Source organism: Alnus glutinosa, chromosome 1 (genome assembly GCF_958979055.1).
Source record: "Alnus glutinosa chromosome 1, dhAlnGlut1.1, whole genome shotgun sequence".
Taxonomy (NCBI): Eukaryota; Viridiplantae; Streptophyta; class Magnoliopsida; order Fagales; family Betulaceae; genus Alnus; species Alnus glutinosa.
Window position 1 is genome coordinate 43,475,531 of NC_084886.1, and position 15,497 is coordinate 43,491,027.

Below are 15,497 nucleotides of genomic sequence, written 5' to 3' on the forward strand. Positions count from 1 at the left end.
AAACGAAAAAGAACAATTTTTTTTTAAAGAAAAAAAAAACGAAAAAACGAAAAAATAACTGAAATTTATTTATTTATTTAAAATAAATAAAACAAATGAAAAAAAAAAAACCAGTTTTTATTTAATTAAAAAAACGAAAAAGAACAATTTTTTTTTTAAAAAAAAAAAAAGAAAAAAAAACTGAAAATTATTATTTAAAAAAAATAATAAAACACAGTTTTAATTTTTAATTTTTTTGTTGGAATAATTTTTTGTTATTTTATATTTTTTTAATAATTTTTTTTAGTTTTTATTTTATTTTAATAATTTTATGAAGGGCATTTTTGTCATTAGGGGGACATTGATATTTTCTGGTAGTTTAAGGGGGGAGATTGACACAATTGGTAGTTTGGGGGTACATTGACAATGATGTGGTAGTTTGAGGGGGTTATGTGTACTTTTCTCAATTATAATCTTCCATAAAAAAAAAATATAATTATAATCAGAAGCCCGGCCTTTTTTTTTTTTTTTTTTTTTTTTTTTTTTTTTTTTTTTTTTTTTTTTATCAACAACGTAGCATGCAATCATGCATGCATATTGAAAGTCTCAGCTGCAAACAAACAGTATTACTTATTTGCTTATTTGTTTGTTCATCTGTTTCTTTAATTTAATTTGTTGGACTAATTAAGGGTGCGTTTGAGATTGCGATTTCGTAGACAATAAGTGCGATTTTAAACCAAATCGCAGAACATAGATCGTTTGGGAACTGCGTTTTTAAAAATTGCGATTTGAAAACGCAGAAAATCTGCATTTTCAAATCGCAGATAAGATGGTGCTTTTTTGAAAACGCAGAATTTTAAAGGTAAATTCGCGATTTTAAAGGCCAAACTGCGATTTTGCCAAACACTTAACTGCGTTTTTAAAAATCACTTTTTTCAAATCGCACATTTTAAAATCGTTATTTTAAATCGCACTTTTTAAAATCGTAAACCCATCACTCATACAGGGAAACATATATAAACTGTTACTAACTTACTAATTGCTACCAAACGTGCATGTGAAACGTGCCACCCAAGAAAAGGATAGAGTATACATAAGAGAATATTACTCCTCAAGTTAGGTAACTAGCTAGGAAAGGAAAAAACCGTTAAAAACCTAAATGGAAGTTTTCTTACTTTAAGTACCCTTTTGCAGATTAATTAGTAGGTAAAATTTGCTTCACTTTCAAAGGATTAGAGTTGATTAATCCTCAGTCATTAATATAGACTGAAAACGATCATATATACATATATATATACACACGATTTTGAATGTAGCATATCTCGGAAGATTAGGCGATATATATATATATACTAGGGAACTCATTTTGTTTAACCCAAATAATTTGATGGCACCGGAAGCAATAACAGAGACAATGCAAGTCCCTAGGAGAGCTTACGTGACGTTTTTGGCCGGGAATGGTGACTACGTGAAAGGAGTGGTCGGTTTGGCCAAGGGCCTGAGGAAGGCCAAGTCAGCCTACCCTCTCGTGGTCGCCATTTTGCCTGACGTGCCCCAGGAGCACCGTCGGATCCTTGAATCTCAGGGATGTATTGTCCGTGAGATCGAGCCGGTGAACCCTCCGGAGAACCAGACTCAGTATGCTATGGCATACTACGTCATCAACTACTCTAAACTCCGTATTTGGGAGGTATATATTTATATCTTTGCTCTGGTCACACGTACATGCAGCAAATAATACGTATCCTGGCCTATATATGCTAATGTATATTTATAAATATGAATCTGTAATCTGATTACTGTTTTGTAGTTCGTGGAGTATGACAAGATGATCTACTTGGACGGTGATATACAAGTGTTTGAAAATATTGATCACCTCTTTGATCACTGTCTGGATGGGTACTTTTATGCTGTGATGGATTGCTTTTGTGAGAAGACATGGAGCAATTCTTCTCAGTATACTATTGGGTACTGCCAACAGTGCCCTCAAAAGGTGGAGTGGCCGGCTGAGATGGGCTCGCCTCCCCCACTCTACTTCAATGCGGGCATGTTCGTCTATGAGCCTAACCTTTTGACTTACCATGATCTCTTAGAGACTCTCCAAGTGACCCCTCCCACTTCATTTGCTGAGCAGGTAATTAACCGTAACGTACGATTAACTACCTTTTTTTTTTTGTAACTGTCTGCATCCCGCTCGTCTTCTACATGTAAGGTCTCCCTAGATCAGAAGCAGTTATGTCCGGCCTGTCTGTCTAGATTGGATTTTTCTGTTGATTTGATTTATTTGGTTCTTTCTAGTTTTTGTTGCTGTAAGGTTTGTTGCTTCGGTTCTTCTGTACTTACAAAAAAAAAACTATTCTTTTTTTGTAATTGAAAATTATACAGTTTCTTTTGTTTGGTCAAAGGTAAACCATATCTTTTGTTTAGACAACATTTTATTAACCTGTTATATTGTGCATGCAGGACTTGCTTAACATGTATTTCAGGGATATATATAAACCTATCCCTTCCATGTACAACCTTGTCTTAGCCATGCTGTGGCGCCACCCCGAAAATGTGGACATTGAGAACGTGAAGGTTGTCCACTATTGTGCTGCGGTATGTTAATTAATATAGATTATCACTTGTTAATTAATCGGGTGATTCTAAATGGTGTCGTTTAGTCTGTGAGCTAGGTTAGAATACGACGACTAATTTGTTTTCTTGTTTTCATTTTCTATGATGTAGGGGGCAAAGCCTTGGAGGTACACAGGGGAGGAAGAAAACATGGAGAGGGAAGACATCAGGATGCTGGTTAAGAAATGGTGGGATATTTATGATGACGAGTCTTTGGATTACAAGAATTCCGCGTCTAACTTTATAGCTCACCCTCTAATATTCAAGGCGTTATCGGAGGCTGGTGTGGTTGACCAGAATAATGCACCATCGGCTGCTTAATTAATTGATTAATTAGCTCTAGTAGTATTAGAGCCATTTTATAGACTAAGTAGTAAATGTCTTTTCAGTTGCTACTACTGTCTAAGTTTTATTCGACAAGCTAGTACGTAGTATTTAGAAAGCTACATTATATGTCAAAGGTTGTTGGTTTTTTATTTAACAGCCTTGGCAGCTTCATGTAGCCAAATAATGTTTTTTATTTTTTTATTTTTTTTTTATTAGCGTTACAATTCCCTTAATATTGTCTTTATATATTGTTGAAGTGGTGTTTTTATTTTATTTTATTAGCAGCGTTGTTCCCTTAATCTAATTAATTTCATCCCTTAATTAAAAAAAATTGTCATATATAAATTTAAATAAAGGGATTTGATTATTCCTACACTACACCATCACAACAAGTGCACAACACCCCCTCAAATGAGGGTGGACCCCACCCTCATGTGAGAGAGTGTTGTGCTCTTGTTGTGTTGGTATTGTAAATCTAACATTTTTCATAGTCAGAATTCTGAAAGCAGTCATGCAATGTACCTAGCTTTATTTGGGACTAAAAGAGGACAATATATTGTCCAATAAGAGAAAAAAAGAAAAAAGTATGCATCAAACTTTTTTTGGATATTAGAAGATATCCTGATAGTTTATATGAGGAAGGATTACCCATAGATAAAATCCATATATTAAAAAAAATGCCATATATTCCTGCGGATCATATATTGAAGATCGTTAATCAAAGTTTTCAAAATTAATGCTTATATATCTATATATGTATTTTATATTTTGGATAATATTTCTTTTTATGTAAAGAGTTAATAAGCCTTCAAAAAGCCGGTTATTTGATAGAGTAACACAACATACTATTTATTCCCATTTTAGAGTAATCTTAGGAGTACATTAAGTGTCCATAAAAAATAAGGTAGTTTTTAAAATCACCATTACGCGTGTGATTGATCAAATGATGATTTTGATCAAATTGTGATTTTAAAAACCACCTCATTTTTTGATGGACACTTATTAGACACTTAATTAGGGTCCGTTTGGGTTTGCAATTTCAAAAAGTGCGATTTAAAATAACAATTTTAAAATGTGCGATTTGAAAAAAGTGATTTTTAAAAACGCAGTTAAGCGTTTGGCAAAATTACAGTTTAGCCTTTAAAATCGCGAATTTACCTTTAAATTTCTGCGTTTTCAAAAAAGCATCATCTTATCTGCGATTTGAAAAAGCAGATTTTCTGCGTTTTCAAATCGCAATTTTTAAAAACGCAGTTCCCAAACGATCTATGTTTTGCGATTTGGTTTAAAATCGCACTTATTGCCTACGAAATCGAAATCTCAAACGCACCCTTAATATACTCCAAGAATTGTTTCCAACAAGAGAGCCCCTTCTAGGACTTCGACGAAAAGAGGGAGAAACATCTGTGTTTGGGTTGCCGGGGGAGGGAGGCTCCAAGCCTCCCTCCTCCCGGATTTTGTTCTTCCCTGGGTTATTCCAGTGGAGGCTAGAGTCTTCCAACCACTAGGGTTTGTGGAGTTTTGAGTCCCCATGGACTTGTTCCAGTGGTGGTTTTAGTCCTCCTAGTCTTTTTGGACTATGGAGGATAGTTTGTTTCTTAGTTTTTTTAGTTTTTTTAGGTTTCTTTGTTTCTTGGCAGGAAAACTCTCCAGAGAGGAGCCGGATGGGGTAGAATCCGTCGTACGTGTCGCCGGCGGAACGATTTGGGGAGTGTCAGTTTTATCATTTTTTAGTTCCAGATCTGCTCTATTCCCCCAATCTCTAGTCGACACGCGCCTCCCAGCCTTGCTCGCCGTCGTCCTCCGGTTCTGCCGCTGCTTGCTACGGCCGGAAAGCTCTCCGTTGCCCGGCGCGTGGTCATCACGAGCCAGGGGGTTCGTCACTCCTTGGGCTGCGCGTGATGACCACGTTTCCGCCTCTGTTGCCGTGCTTGATGGCGTTTGGTGGATTTGGGTTCGGTTGCTGCAGGAGATATGCTGGCGGCGACGCGTGTGGTACACGCTCTATCTCCGGCGGTGCATTATTCCGACGACAGCTCTTTTTTGGGTGTCTTCTTGTTCTTGATTACAGATTGTATTTGATAGGTTGCTCTGTGTTAGATTTAGCTTGGTCTTTGCTTTTTAGCACAGATTTGTGACCGACTCCATAGTGCAAGTAGAGGTTCATATGTCAACGCAGAGGCACATTTCTGTTGACCAGGTTTATTTGTAGTAACTATCGGTATAATCTGAAATTTGGGGTAACTGTAATGGGACATTTGTATCGTTATGAGTCCCTTATTGGTCTGAGTGTGTTTCTGTCTGTACCTATGTTACCCTTTGGGTGTATTAATGAAATGATTACATTTTCTCTTCAAATATATATATATATATACTCTAAGAATTAATACTCCTCATTTCATCCTCATTTTGTTAGTTTAAGTTGCCATCAACTCTTGATTTTTTTTTTTTTTTTTTTTAAAAGAGAAATGTTTATCTTAATTTTTCCAAACAATATGTAAAATCCATGTAATCATCAGGACATTTAGCGTTAACGAATTACATATCTTGCATTGAGCTACACATATAATTCATTTTAAGTAGAATTTAATTAATATGCACAAAATAAAATTTGCATTTTTTTCTTTTCTTTTTCTCTAAAGTCTCAATATTTTTTGATTCAATTTTAGTAATTTTTTTTACCATAATTTAGCATTAATTAAAGATGATTGACTAACCATGCACTTTACCATAATTGGGGCTTAAAATTATCTTTTGTTTAAAAAAACTTAATTATATTTACTGCTTACACCTTATTTCATTGGGAGGGGCCGGGGAGCTAGCATTTGCGAGTGTGATTTTGTATGCCAAAAAGTGTGTTTGAGAGTTTGATTTTTCGTGTTATATCTGCAATTTTAAACAAAATCCTATAAAGTGTATCGCTTGGAAGTGCGTTTTAAAAATTTGTGATTTAAAAACGTAAAAAAAAAAAAAAAAAAAAAATACTACATTTTCAAATCGCAGGTAAGAAATTGCAGTGTTATTAAAAATATATTATTTTAAAAGATAAACTACAATTTTACTAAAAATCTAACTAAATTTTTTAAATTACACTTTTTTTTGAAACCGCAAATCTAAACCTATTAAATGCTTACCTAATTAGCCAGCTAATGAACAAGCCATGTTCCCAACACTGCCATCACCACCATCTCTCTCCCCTTGCCTTCCAATAGCACTCTTCTCTCCCTCCACCTCCTTATCCTCTGCATATAAATCTTCAAAGGCTCAACATATAGTCTTTCGGACCCGAGCGTCGTCATGGCCCACAGAAGATCGTCTCCGTTGATCGTCTTTCTCTTCTCACTCCTGGCACTTATCGGACGCTTCTCCAGTAATTAATGAAGCTGGATGATTTGGAGTTTTTTTTTTCAAACTTCTGATAGTCGAACAGTCACTTTCGATACGATTGTCAATTTTTTTACAAATAAAAAAAAAAAAAAAAAAAATCACATGACTGGCATGGCCGGGGGCCATGGTGTGGTAGTGGGCTTCACATATTCTAATGGGAAAATTATAAAAAACATTCATCTAAACTATTCTTTGTTTTTAAAGTAGTTCTATGAACTACCGAGTATATTAATATGACCTCTTGAATTATTAAAGAGCGTAAAAAAGAATATTTTTATTAAAAATATTTTTATAATACCCTTGTCACATGTCATCCCCACAAAGCCAAAGAAAAAAAAAAATGTTTAGGATTTGGCCCTTAAGAGTGGCCGAATCCACTCCCATGTCAAACGGGGATAGCCGAGCCACTTCTAAGGTCCTTGGAGGTGGTTTGGGCCACTCTCATTGACCAGAATAGAGGTGGCCAATAATCCTCATGGGCAAAAATGACGATGACCTTAACCAAAATTTGGCTCAAAATAGCCACCTCTTCATTTTTTTTCTTTTTTTTTTTAATATATATATATTTTCTAAATTTTTCTTTGACTTTTAAATATTTTTTTAAAACTGTTTAATTTTTTTTTTAATTTTTTTTAATTGAATATATGATATTTGATAAGGGTATTATAATAATATTTTAACAAAAAAGACTTTTTTGACACTCTTTAATAATGTGGAAAATGACAAAAATTTCCTACCACCCACATATAAGATTAATATGTGTCCATTTTTTAATATATGTTTCTCACATGCTTTTTTAATAGAATTAATAAAAAAACACGTGATTCTCACATGATTAAAGGACACATGTCAATTTTATATATGAATTGTACGAAATTTCTTACAAATCGGTTGTAGGAAATTTCATACAACCCACTTATAATATTGACATGTGTTCCTTGGCATGTGAGAATCACATGTTGTTTTAATAACATGTGTTTCTTACATGCTTTTTTAATATGTCAATTTATTTATTTTTTTAAAATATCTACATAAGAGGAAGAGTAAGGATTTGAACTAATAACCTCCGCTTCATGAGGTATGATCTCCGACTAATTGAATTACCTATTATGAAAAATCATATTAATAAACATGATAATTCATAAGGCTACTTAAAAACGGCCTAGTTAGAGTTTCTATTTTTATTTTTATTTTTTATTTTTTATTTTGCCTATTCTCATTCTAGAGTAGTATCAGAAACGCATCGGTACTGCATCCGAGAAATACAGAAAGAAACAAAGAAACAGAGGGAGAGAGAGAAATGGAGGAACAGAAGGGAGTGGTGAAACACGTACTGCTAGCCAAGTTCAAAGATGAAACACAACCGGACCAGATTGACCAGCTAATTAAGGGCTACGCCAAACTCGTCGATCTCATTGAACCCATGAAGTCCTTCCACTGGTAAACTCACTCTGTCGATGTTCTGTAACATGTAACCTTTGGTCTCTGCTTATATAACATGCAGCACTCATGTATTTCCATTAGATCCACACAGTTGACACACCCAACAAGACAGTGCAAGAAAAAATACAACTTTTTGTTTTTTGCTTTGTTGGATTTCAATTTTGAACCCCATGTTTTTATTTTTTTTTATTGGGTAAGTAAAAATTAAAAGGGAACTCGAAAAAGAGATTTGAACCCCATGATGGTGAAAACTAGAATATGTATTAAGTAATCCGAAAAAGACAATTTATTTTATTTTATTTTATTTTTTATATTGTTTTAAGCGAAACCATGTTCTGAATTTTTTGATTTCAAGCTGTATACAAAGACCCTAATTTGATGGGGGAGATGATTAGAGATTACTGATGATGTCACTAAGATCAACTAGATCCTGATTTATATTTGGATATTGAGATGGGTCGGTGGTGGCTTTTTGAAGTCTTATTCACAGTGGTTAACTTGGTCCATGGCATCCGGAGCTGCGAGGCTCACCTGATTGTGGTAAATAGATGCCAAGTTTTGTTGAGCTCGTGAGTGCCACCAGTTGTGTATTACATTACAATGTGCTCTGTTCCTTTAGTTGAGGGCCAATTGTTTGTTAGATAAGCGAGCAGATTACATCACTCGTGCTAAGTTGATAGATATTTGGGCAGAGCCTGGAAGATCTTTGTTGGCTTGCGAGGATTATATTTCAAAACCCACAAACAGAAAGACGGATTATATTTGTGTCTTTGAGTAATTGTCATTAAGCACATAATTGGTTAGCTTCGCACTTAGCCAAGCAGATGGAGTAGTGAATGGAAAAACCACTCGTGAAAGGGCAATCTTTTCTCTCTTTCTTTGACCTTTTTTTCTCCAACTTCAAGACCCTTGGAGAGTGGCATTGCATGCTAGGAGCCCCATATACAGTTGATGATCAAGGGGAAGTAGGCACCATTTTTTAGAAGGCAAAATATTGAGTATGACACTACTGGAGATATATAGTAATAGCAAACATTTAATGTTTCTTGTTGTAATTTAATTTAGTTTGTATAGACATTGTTTACTTATTTAGTTTGTATAGACATTGTTGACTTTTTTTTTGATTGCTGTATTCTGTTAACTAATGATGGGGATGGGTCCAACTCCAAAGAGCTTAAGCAAATCTCTTAAGTTTTTTGCTCGACAGTACTTGATGTTCATACCACTTTAGTTTTCAAAATACCAAAGAAAAGAAAAAAAGAGAGAGGATACTTTTCTTGCCATGAATTAGAGGCTCAAGCTCTTGTACATTGGCATAGTCTGCTCATCAGTCCTAACAGTCGTACTCTTCATTGTACTAGAGAGATTTCTGTTTACTTACCAAAGAAAAAGATTTCTATGGGCTGTTACGAATACTAGGGGCAATTCTTGGATAGTTTATTGTTACTTTGAATAGACTAAATAATGATTGTGCTCAGAGAAAAACAAAAAAAATCATGACTTTAATATTGCAATCATCATGAGGTGGAATGCTTATAGTTTTTAAGCTTAATGACTTGCCTTGGATGACCCCAACTTATGTAGGTGGACAAGCACAAATAATGAATATGAACCGTGAGAGAGCTGGATATCAAATGAAATATATATTTGTGTGTATTAGCCTGTAAAATGTTCCTTTAGCTTGTAGAATCTTGTAAATAACATGTTTACGTGACTATGTCCATCGAATATGTTGTGGAGAAGTGCGTGTGGTAAGCTCCATCAACTACGGTGATGCAAGTGCATCCACTCGGCATAGGAAAGGCAAGACTCACGTGCGGTAGCGGTGAATGCTTCTCGAGGTTCGGGTTTGAGGGTTTGTTGTGTTCTTTTTTCTTTTTGTGGGCTGCTTTGGCTGTTTCTGTATATATCTTCTGTGCACTTAAGGGCGCCTTACACTTTTTTAATAAAACTTTCTTAAAAAAAAAAAAGAAGAAGAATATGTTGTGGAGAAATCCCACCTGCACTTAGAGCTGTTGAGAAAATAATCCTCTTGCCCAGTCTTCTATGGACATAAAATTATAGTGAATTTTATTCACTGAAACACTACTGGTTTAATGTGGCCTCCTAACTTCGTAGATCTTAAATTTGTCCCTTGTTTTACTTTTTCAATCTAACAGGGGCAAGGATGTGAGCATTGAAAACCTGCATCAGGGCTTCACACATGTCTTTGAATCTACCTTTGAGAGCGCAGAAGGTGTTGCAGAGTATATAGCTCATCCTGCTCATGTTGAATTTGCGAACTTGTTCCTTGCCAACTTGGAGAAAGTCCTTGTGATTGACTACAAACCCACTATTGTTTGTGTCTGAATTGAAATGGCTGTGCATCTCAGATCCTGCTATGCTGCCTTTCGATGGAACTATGATATGCATAAGGTTTAAAACCAGTTCTATCTCATTGAACGACATCTGGTGAACTTATATACCATGCATTATTGATGGTGATGAACTCTTCTGTGTGCTGTATCTTAGTAATGCCCTGGGAAGTGGGAAATGGCATTGTTTGATATGGAATATGAAGAGTAATACTTGATACTATATTTTTATCTTACAATTATCCAAAAATGTCGACGAGGCACTCCAAATCAATCGTTAATTTTTTCTTATTATTGTTTAACAAGAATTAATCCAAAGGTTAGTTGAGAGTGTCATGTCAAAATTGTTGGATAATTGTAAATTTGTAGGATAAAAATATAGAATCTAGCATTACTCAAATATGAATCAAGTGGACTCCTTGGATATATCTCAATGTTCACCATTTTTCCTATTGAAATTAATGCTATCAAGGTTGTTTAATACAACAAGCTCTATTATATAATGGAGAGGAATTTTCTACAAATTAGGTTGGAAGAAATTTTCTCTAACCAAGCCTCTAGAAGTGACGTGTCTCTTAAGCATGTGAGAACATATTTTTTTTAATATTACGTGTTTTTCATATACTTTTTTAATAGTATTAATAAGAAAGTATATGTTTTTTACATGGTTAAGAGACACATATCACTTTTAGAGGATGTGTTGGAGAAAATTTCATCAATCAACCTAGTTTGTAGGAAATTTCGGTCCTTATATAATTGACTATTGATTATCTGAAATGGATCATATTCTCTATATGCGTTATTGCTGGCACTACTGCTCTCCACAATGGGCAACAGCAGCCCGGTCACCAGAAGAGGAGAAAAAAAGTATTAACTATTCAGAAGCCTCCAAAAGCTGAAAATCCTCCCAAGCTATTGACAGCTCCTCAAGAGATTGTCCTTCTTTTGAAGTTGAGCTCATGACAGTGCACATCGTATGCACAAACAGTTGAAAACATCTTAACTTACAATGAAATGTGTCTTCGGAAGGACCTGATATCCTGAGAAATGAAGTGGTATCCCGTTTAAGGTCTGCTGCCAAGGGCTACCACCTTAGTAGCAAAACCGGACACTTGGAGCCCAATGCTTGGCACGTGACCTTGGAGATCCTACCTGTTTACCATGCAAAGCACTCGGGGTCCTGCTACACGATCGGAGACAACTAGACAAGGCTGCTTTGTAAAAGAATTTTCAAATTCAATATATATATATATATATATATATATATATAAATAGCATGTGGTTTGTGAATGTGTTAAATATAACTATATAAGATTTTAAAAAGTTTTGGAAGAAGATAGTTCTATATGAGAAAAAGAGCAATTCAAGTGTGCATTTAAAAGGCTCAACACACAACTATTAACGTTAGTAGACTATGGTCCACTCTTCTCTCTCTTAAATCAAGAGAGAGAAGCTATGAAACTTTAGGTTTTTTTCGTCTCTCTTTTGAGAACTTATCGCCTCTCAGCAAGTGCAGGAGGATGGAGGTTCCCCTCTCTCCATTCCTCTCTTTGATCTCTTCTCATGTTACTCTCTTTCTCTTTGGTTTTTTCTTTCCTTTCAAAAAAGCAGTTTCAACTCATCCTCCACCATAGTCATGTTGGCCTCCTTCCCTGTGACGTTTTCTATCCCTATTCAGCTCCCTCATGGTGGCTTGCACTCGAAATCGAAATGGATTTCATATTGGGTTCTTACAAAGCCTAATTTGTCACCCTTTGTTAATCCCGACCACCAATGTGCCTTACCATCATCTTCCTTGGCCTCTCTATTCCCCGTCACCTCCCTTCGCACTTTCGTGTGGCTCTCACGCTCTACCTTGCTGTCACCTTACTTCGCCGATGTTATTTTTGGTGTTTTGTTGTGTGTTTTTGGTTGTTTTGGTGTAATTTTTATGTTTTTCTTGTTGTTTTTGTGGGTTTTAGTCTTCTTTGTGCCTTTGTGTTTTTATCTTGTTTGGGAGACTTTTTTAATAGAGATTGTTCCTTTTCTTGGACGGATCATATTGGAAATTCGTCAATGTGTATCCTTCACTAGCATCCATTTGCTTGTCATTTCAACTGCTTTCTAGTGGGGTTCAAAAATGGTTGAGGGACATTTCGAGGTTCGTGCCATTAATTTTATTACAGTTATTGTTTTTTTACAGCCCTTACAGAGAGGACTGGGTATTTTTTTTGGGCTCATTTCTTACAATTTGATTGTATTTTTGTTTTGGGTTTGTCGTTGTTGGAGAGCCCTCCCATTTTCCGGTGTTTTGATTCCCTATAACCCTTTCCCAATTTGCTTAGAAATAATAATAAAAAAAAAAAAAAAAAAAAAAAAAAAAAAAAAGTCCAACACACACCAAGTTATTGCTTTAAAGCATGCTCGAGTGCGGTGCAAAGCACCAGACACATGCATGACAATTGGTTGTAGGGCGCTAGTGGCACATCGATGTGGCACTTGAATGATCATGATCATACAATATGATGGTTTGATCTTATTAGTAAAGTCAACGATCGGTTGATATTAAGTTTAATGTAACGGTTGAGATTAAGTGAAACTAACATTTATCATTAAATGATCGTTAGTAATAGTGTATGTTATTGAATGTTAAAATAATAGTTAATTGCAAAATTAGATAATTACATGTCTTAATGAACAAACATTAAAACCGCAAGTCTCTTTTTCTTTCTTGAATAGAAAATAAATTTTCTTCTTTAGTCTGTCTTAAAATCTTTTGTAGTCTTAAAAATTCAAGTCTCCCTTTCTTAGAATAGAAAATTTGAAATTGTTCTGGTTTCGTTTTGTGAAAAAACCCAACCAAACTAAAAAAGTTTTCAGTTTTCTAATCCAATATATATAGAACAACTCACGTGGCATTTGTGCGCGTGGGGATTGTACATAGTGCTAATGTCAAGTCACACGTAGACAACTGGAAAAAAAAAAATGCCAGTGATAAGCAAAATTTTCGGATGATTTCCAGAAATTTTGCTATTTCGTAGCTGTGCTTTTTGTAAAATTGTATTTACCAATAATAATAATAATAAAAAATAAAAAATAAAAAAATAAAAAAATAAAAAACCAGTCGCTTTCTCTGTGCATAACCTCCTTTTGTCATTCTAATTGCTTTTACGCATCATTATTGTTGCTTTGTGACTATATATTCAGTTGAAGAAAAAAAAATGTCTGTTCTTTGGATCCGTGTGTTTCACAGCCCCATAAATATCGTTTTATTGTTATCCAGACTCTTCTTTTAGTATTTGTAATTTTGTTTGAAACTTCGGCCCATTTTGGATAAATTTTTTTTTACAAATCGGTTTGTAGGAAACTTTTTACAAACCACGTATAAGAGTGACATGTGTTCCTTAATATGTGAAAATCACATATTTTTTTAATAACATTAATAAAAAAACATGTGATTCTCAATTGCTTAAAGGACACATGTCACTTTTATACATAGGTCGTAGAAAATTTCCTACAAACCGGTTTGTAGGAAATTTCTATCATAGTTTAAAATTTAAATTCATTTTAAACCATAGTTGGGCTCCCATTCTTGCCATTTGTTAGCTTTCATTTTGGCTCATAGTTAGCCCTCTTTTAAGCTTATTGTTATTTACGACGCATACCCAACCACTATTGCTGATCACCTCCGGTTACCTCTATTATCTCCAGCAAACAAAGAGAGAGAAGAAGAAGATAAAATTCAAAGTTTTAAAATCTTTCGCCTTGAGTTTGATTATCATACTTATTTACTTCAATTTTTTTTATTATTTAAATAAGAGTATCATTTATTGTAAAAATATAAAGTGAATAAAAACAAAAATGTAGTCTAATAACTTTACCACGTGAACGTAAATCGTAGACCGATGCCAAATCACATGAGAATCTCGTCGTCATTTTCTTTTATTCGCCTTTTTTTTTTTTTTGAACAAATAGCATGTGCTATTATAAAATCTGCAAAGTACATCATGAGTAAAAGGACAAGACCCCTTTAACTCTAAGCCAAAAGGATCTGACTTAAAAAACAGTTGCCTGCGCAGAAACATCAAACCTTACCAGAATTACATTTGAGCCTCTCTTACATTAAAGCTCACTTTCAAATAAAAGAGGGCCGATCTAGCATCAAGCCAACTAAAATTCCAATAAAATCTGAGTAATACACAAGCAGACTGTACATGAAGAAACAAGAGAATACACAACACAAACAGACAGAGGCCACAAAAATCAAGCTGCCGGCAGAAGAGGCAGGGGCTGAAACCGCCGGAGACGGCGGCGCGTGTCCTACACGCACCGTCACCGATGCCACCCAGCCGCAGATCAGCCACCGTAGCCCCCAGCCCCACCGTGCCCGGCTAGAAAAAAGCGGAGCGTGGCCGTCACGCGCGCCAAAGAGCAAAAAGCTCTCTGGCGCGTGCAGACCATGCACTGGACTCTGACTACCGGCGTGACCAATGCTTCCGGCAAAAGGAGCGGACGACGTCGGGGAACGCAGCTAAGGGGCGTGTGTCTTTAAGAAAGCAACGGGATTGAGTAGATCTGGCACCAAAAAAGTCGAAGAAAAATAGTTGAAGAAAAGGTCATAACCGCCGTTGAAAAACACGAACAGCCACCACATTCCAAGCGGGACACCTTGATTTAGCTTTCCTGCCTGAGACGAAAAGAAAAAAAAAAAAAAAAAAAGCAAAAACAAAAACACAAGAAACAAGCCACCATAGCCTCGAAAGGTTAGGGGAAAGACAGCCTCCACCGGTTCTACTGGGGGGAACAAAACCTCAACAGCCCAGATGACTGGGAGAAGTCAAGCCTCGACTGAAAAAACTCAGATAGGAGAGCAAAAGACCTTAGTTCACATGGACTTGTGGACTAAGGGACACAATCGAGCCGGAGGGAGGCAGGCGGCCTGCCTCCCCCGCCAACAACATATTCCTTTTGGGGGGCTCTGGGCAGACGATTTTACTTGATCACTATGTCTCTCACTAAGTGTAGTTATTTTTATTCGCCTTTTTTTATTTTATATTTTATATTTTCACAGCATTCTTTTTTCTTTCAAATTTCAATCATATCCATCGCCACAGTAAAAATGATTTGGGCGATAAACATTAAACACTAGTGGCTGTAGTTAAAGACCACGACTCGCACTTGCGGATAACGTAAGATAAGTGATTCACTACCATTTAAATATATAATTTTTCACCTTCTTATCCATGTGGCAATGTGGTCCTCCACTTTAATTTATTTTAAAAAATTAAAAAAAAACTCAAAAAAATTATGGAGACCATCTTACCACATAGGTAAGGTGGTGAAAAATTGTATATTTAAGTGGCATTGAATCATTATTCTTATCCAAATCATATGGCTAGGAGTGGAGTAAAC

At 35.5% G+C, this 15,497-nt stretch overlaps 2 protein-coding genes across 2 annotated transcripts; both read left to right on the top strand.

Annotated features, from left to right (window-relative positions):
* The first annotated feature begins 1,366 nt into the window (after nucleotides 1-1,366).
* On the top strand, nucleotides 1,367-5,134 carry LOC133860554 (galactinol synthase 2-like). Its single transcript, XM_062296139.1, has 6 exons — nucleotides 1,367-1,669; nucleotides 1,790-2,113; nucleotides 2,443-2,577; nucleotides 2,707-2,878; nucleotides 4,563-4,861; nucleotides 5,048-5,134. Exons 1-6 carry the CDS (start codon nucleotides 1,367-1,369, stop codon nucleotides 5,132-5,134), a joined length of 1,320 nt encoding a protein of 439 aa, XP_062152123.1.
* Nucleotides 5,135-7,525: 2,391 nt separating this feature from the next.
* On the top strand, nucleotides 7,526-10,254 carry LOC133883065 (stress-response A/B barrel domain-containing protein HS1). The gene is made up of 2 exons (XM_062322262.1): nucleotides 7,526-7,749; nucleotides 9,912-10,254. The coding sequence occupies exons 1-2, from the start codon at nucleotides 7,610-7,612 to the stop codon at nucleotides 10,099-10,101; spliced, it is 330 nt and encodes a 109-aa protein (XP_062178246.1). The 5' UTR covers nucleotides 7,526-7,609; the 3' UTR covers nucleotides 10,102-10,254.
* The last annotated feature ends 5,243 nt before the right edge of the window (nucleotides 10,255-15,497 follow it).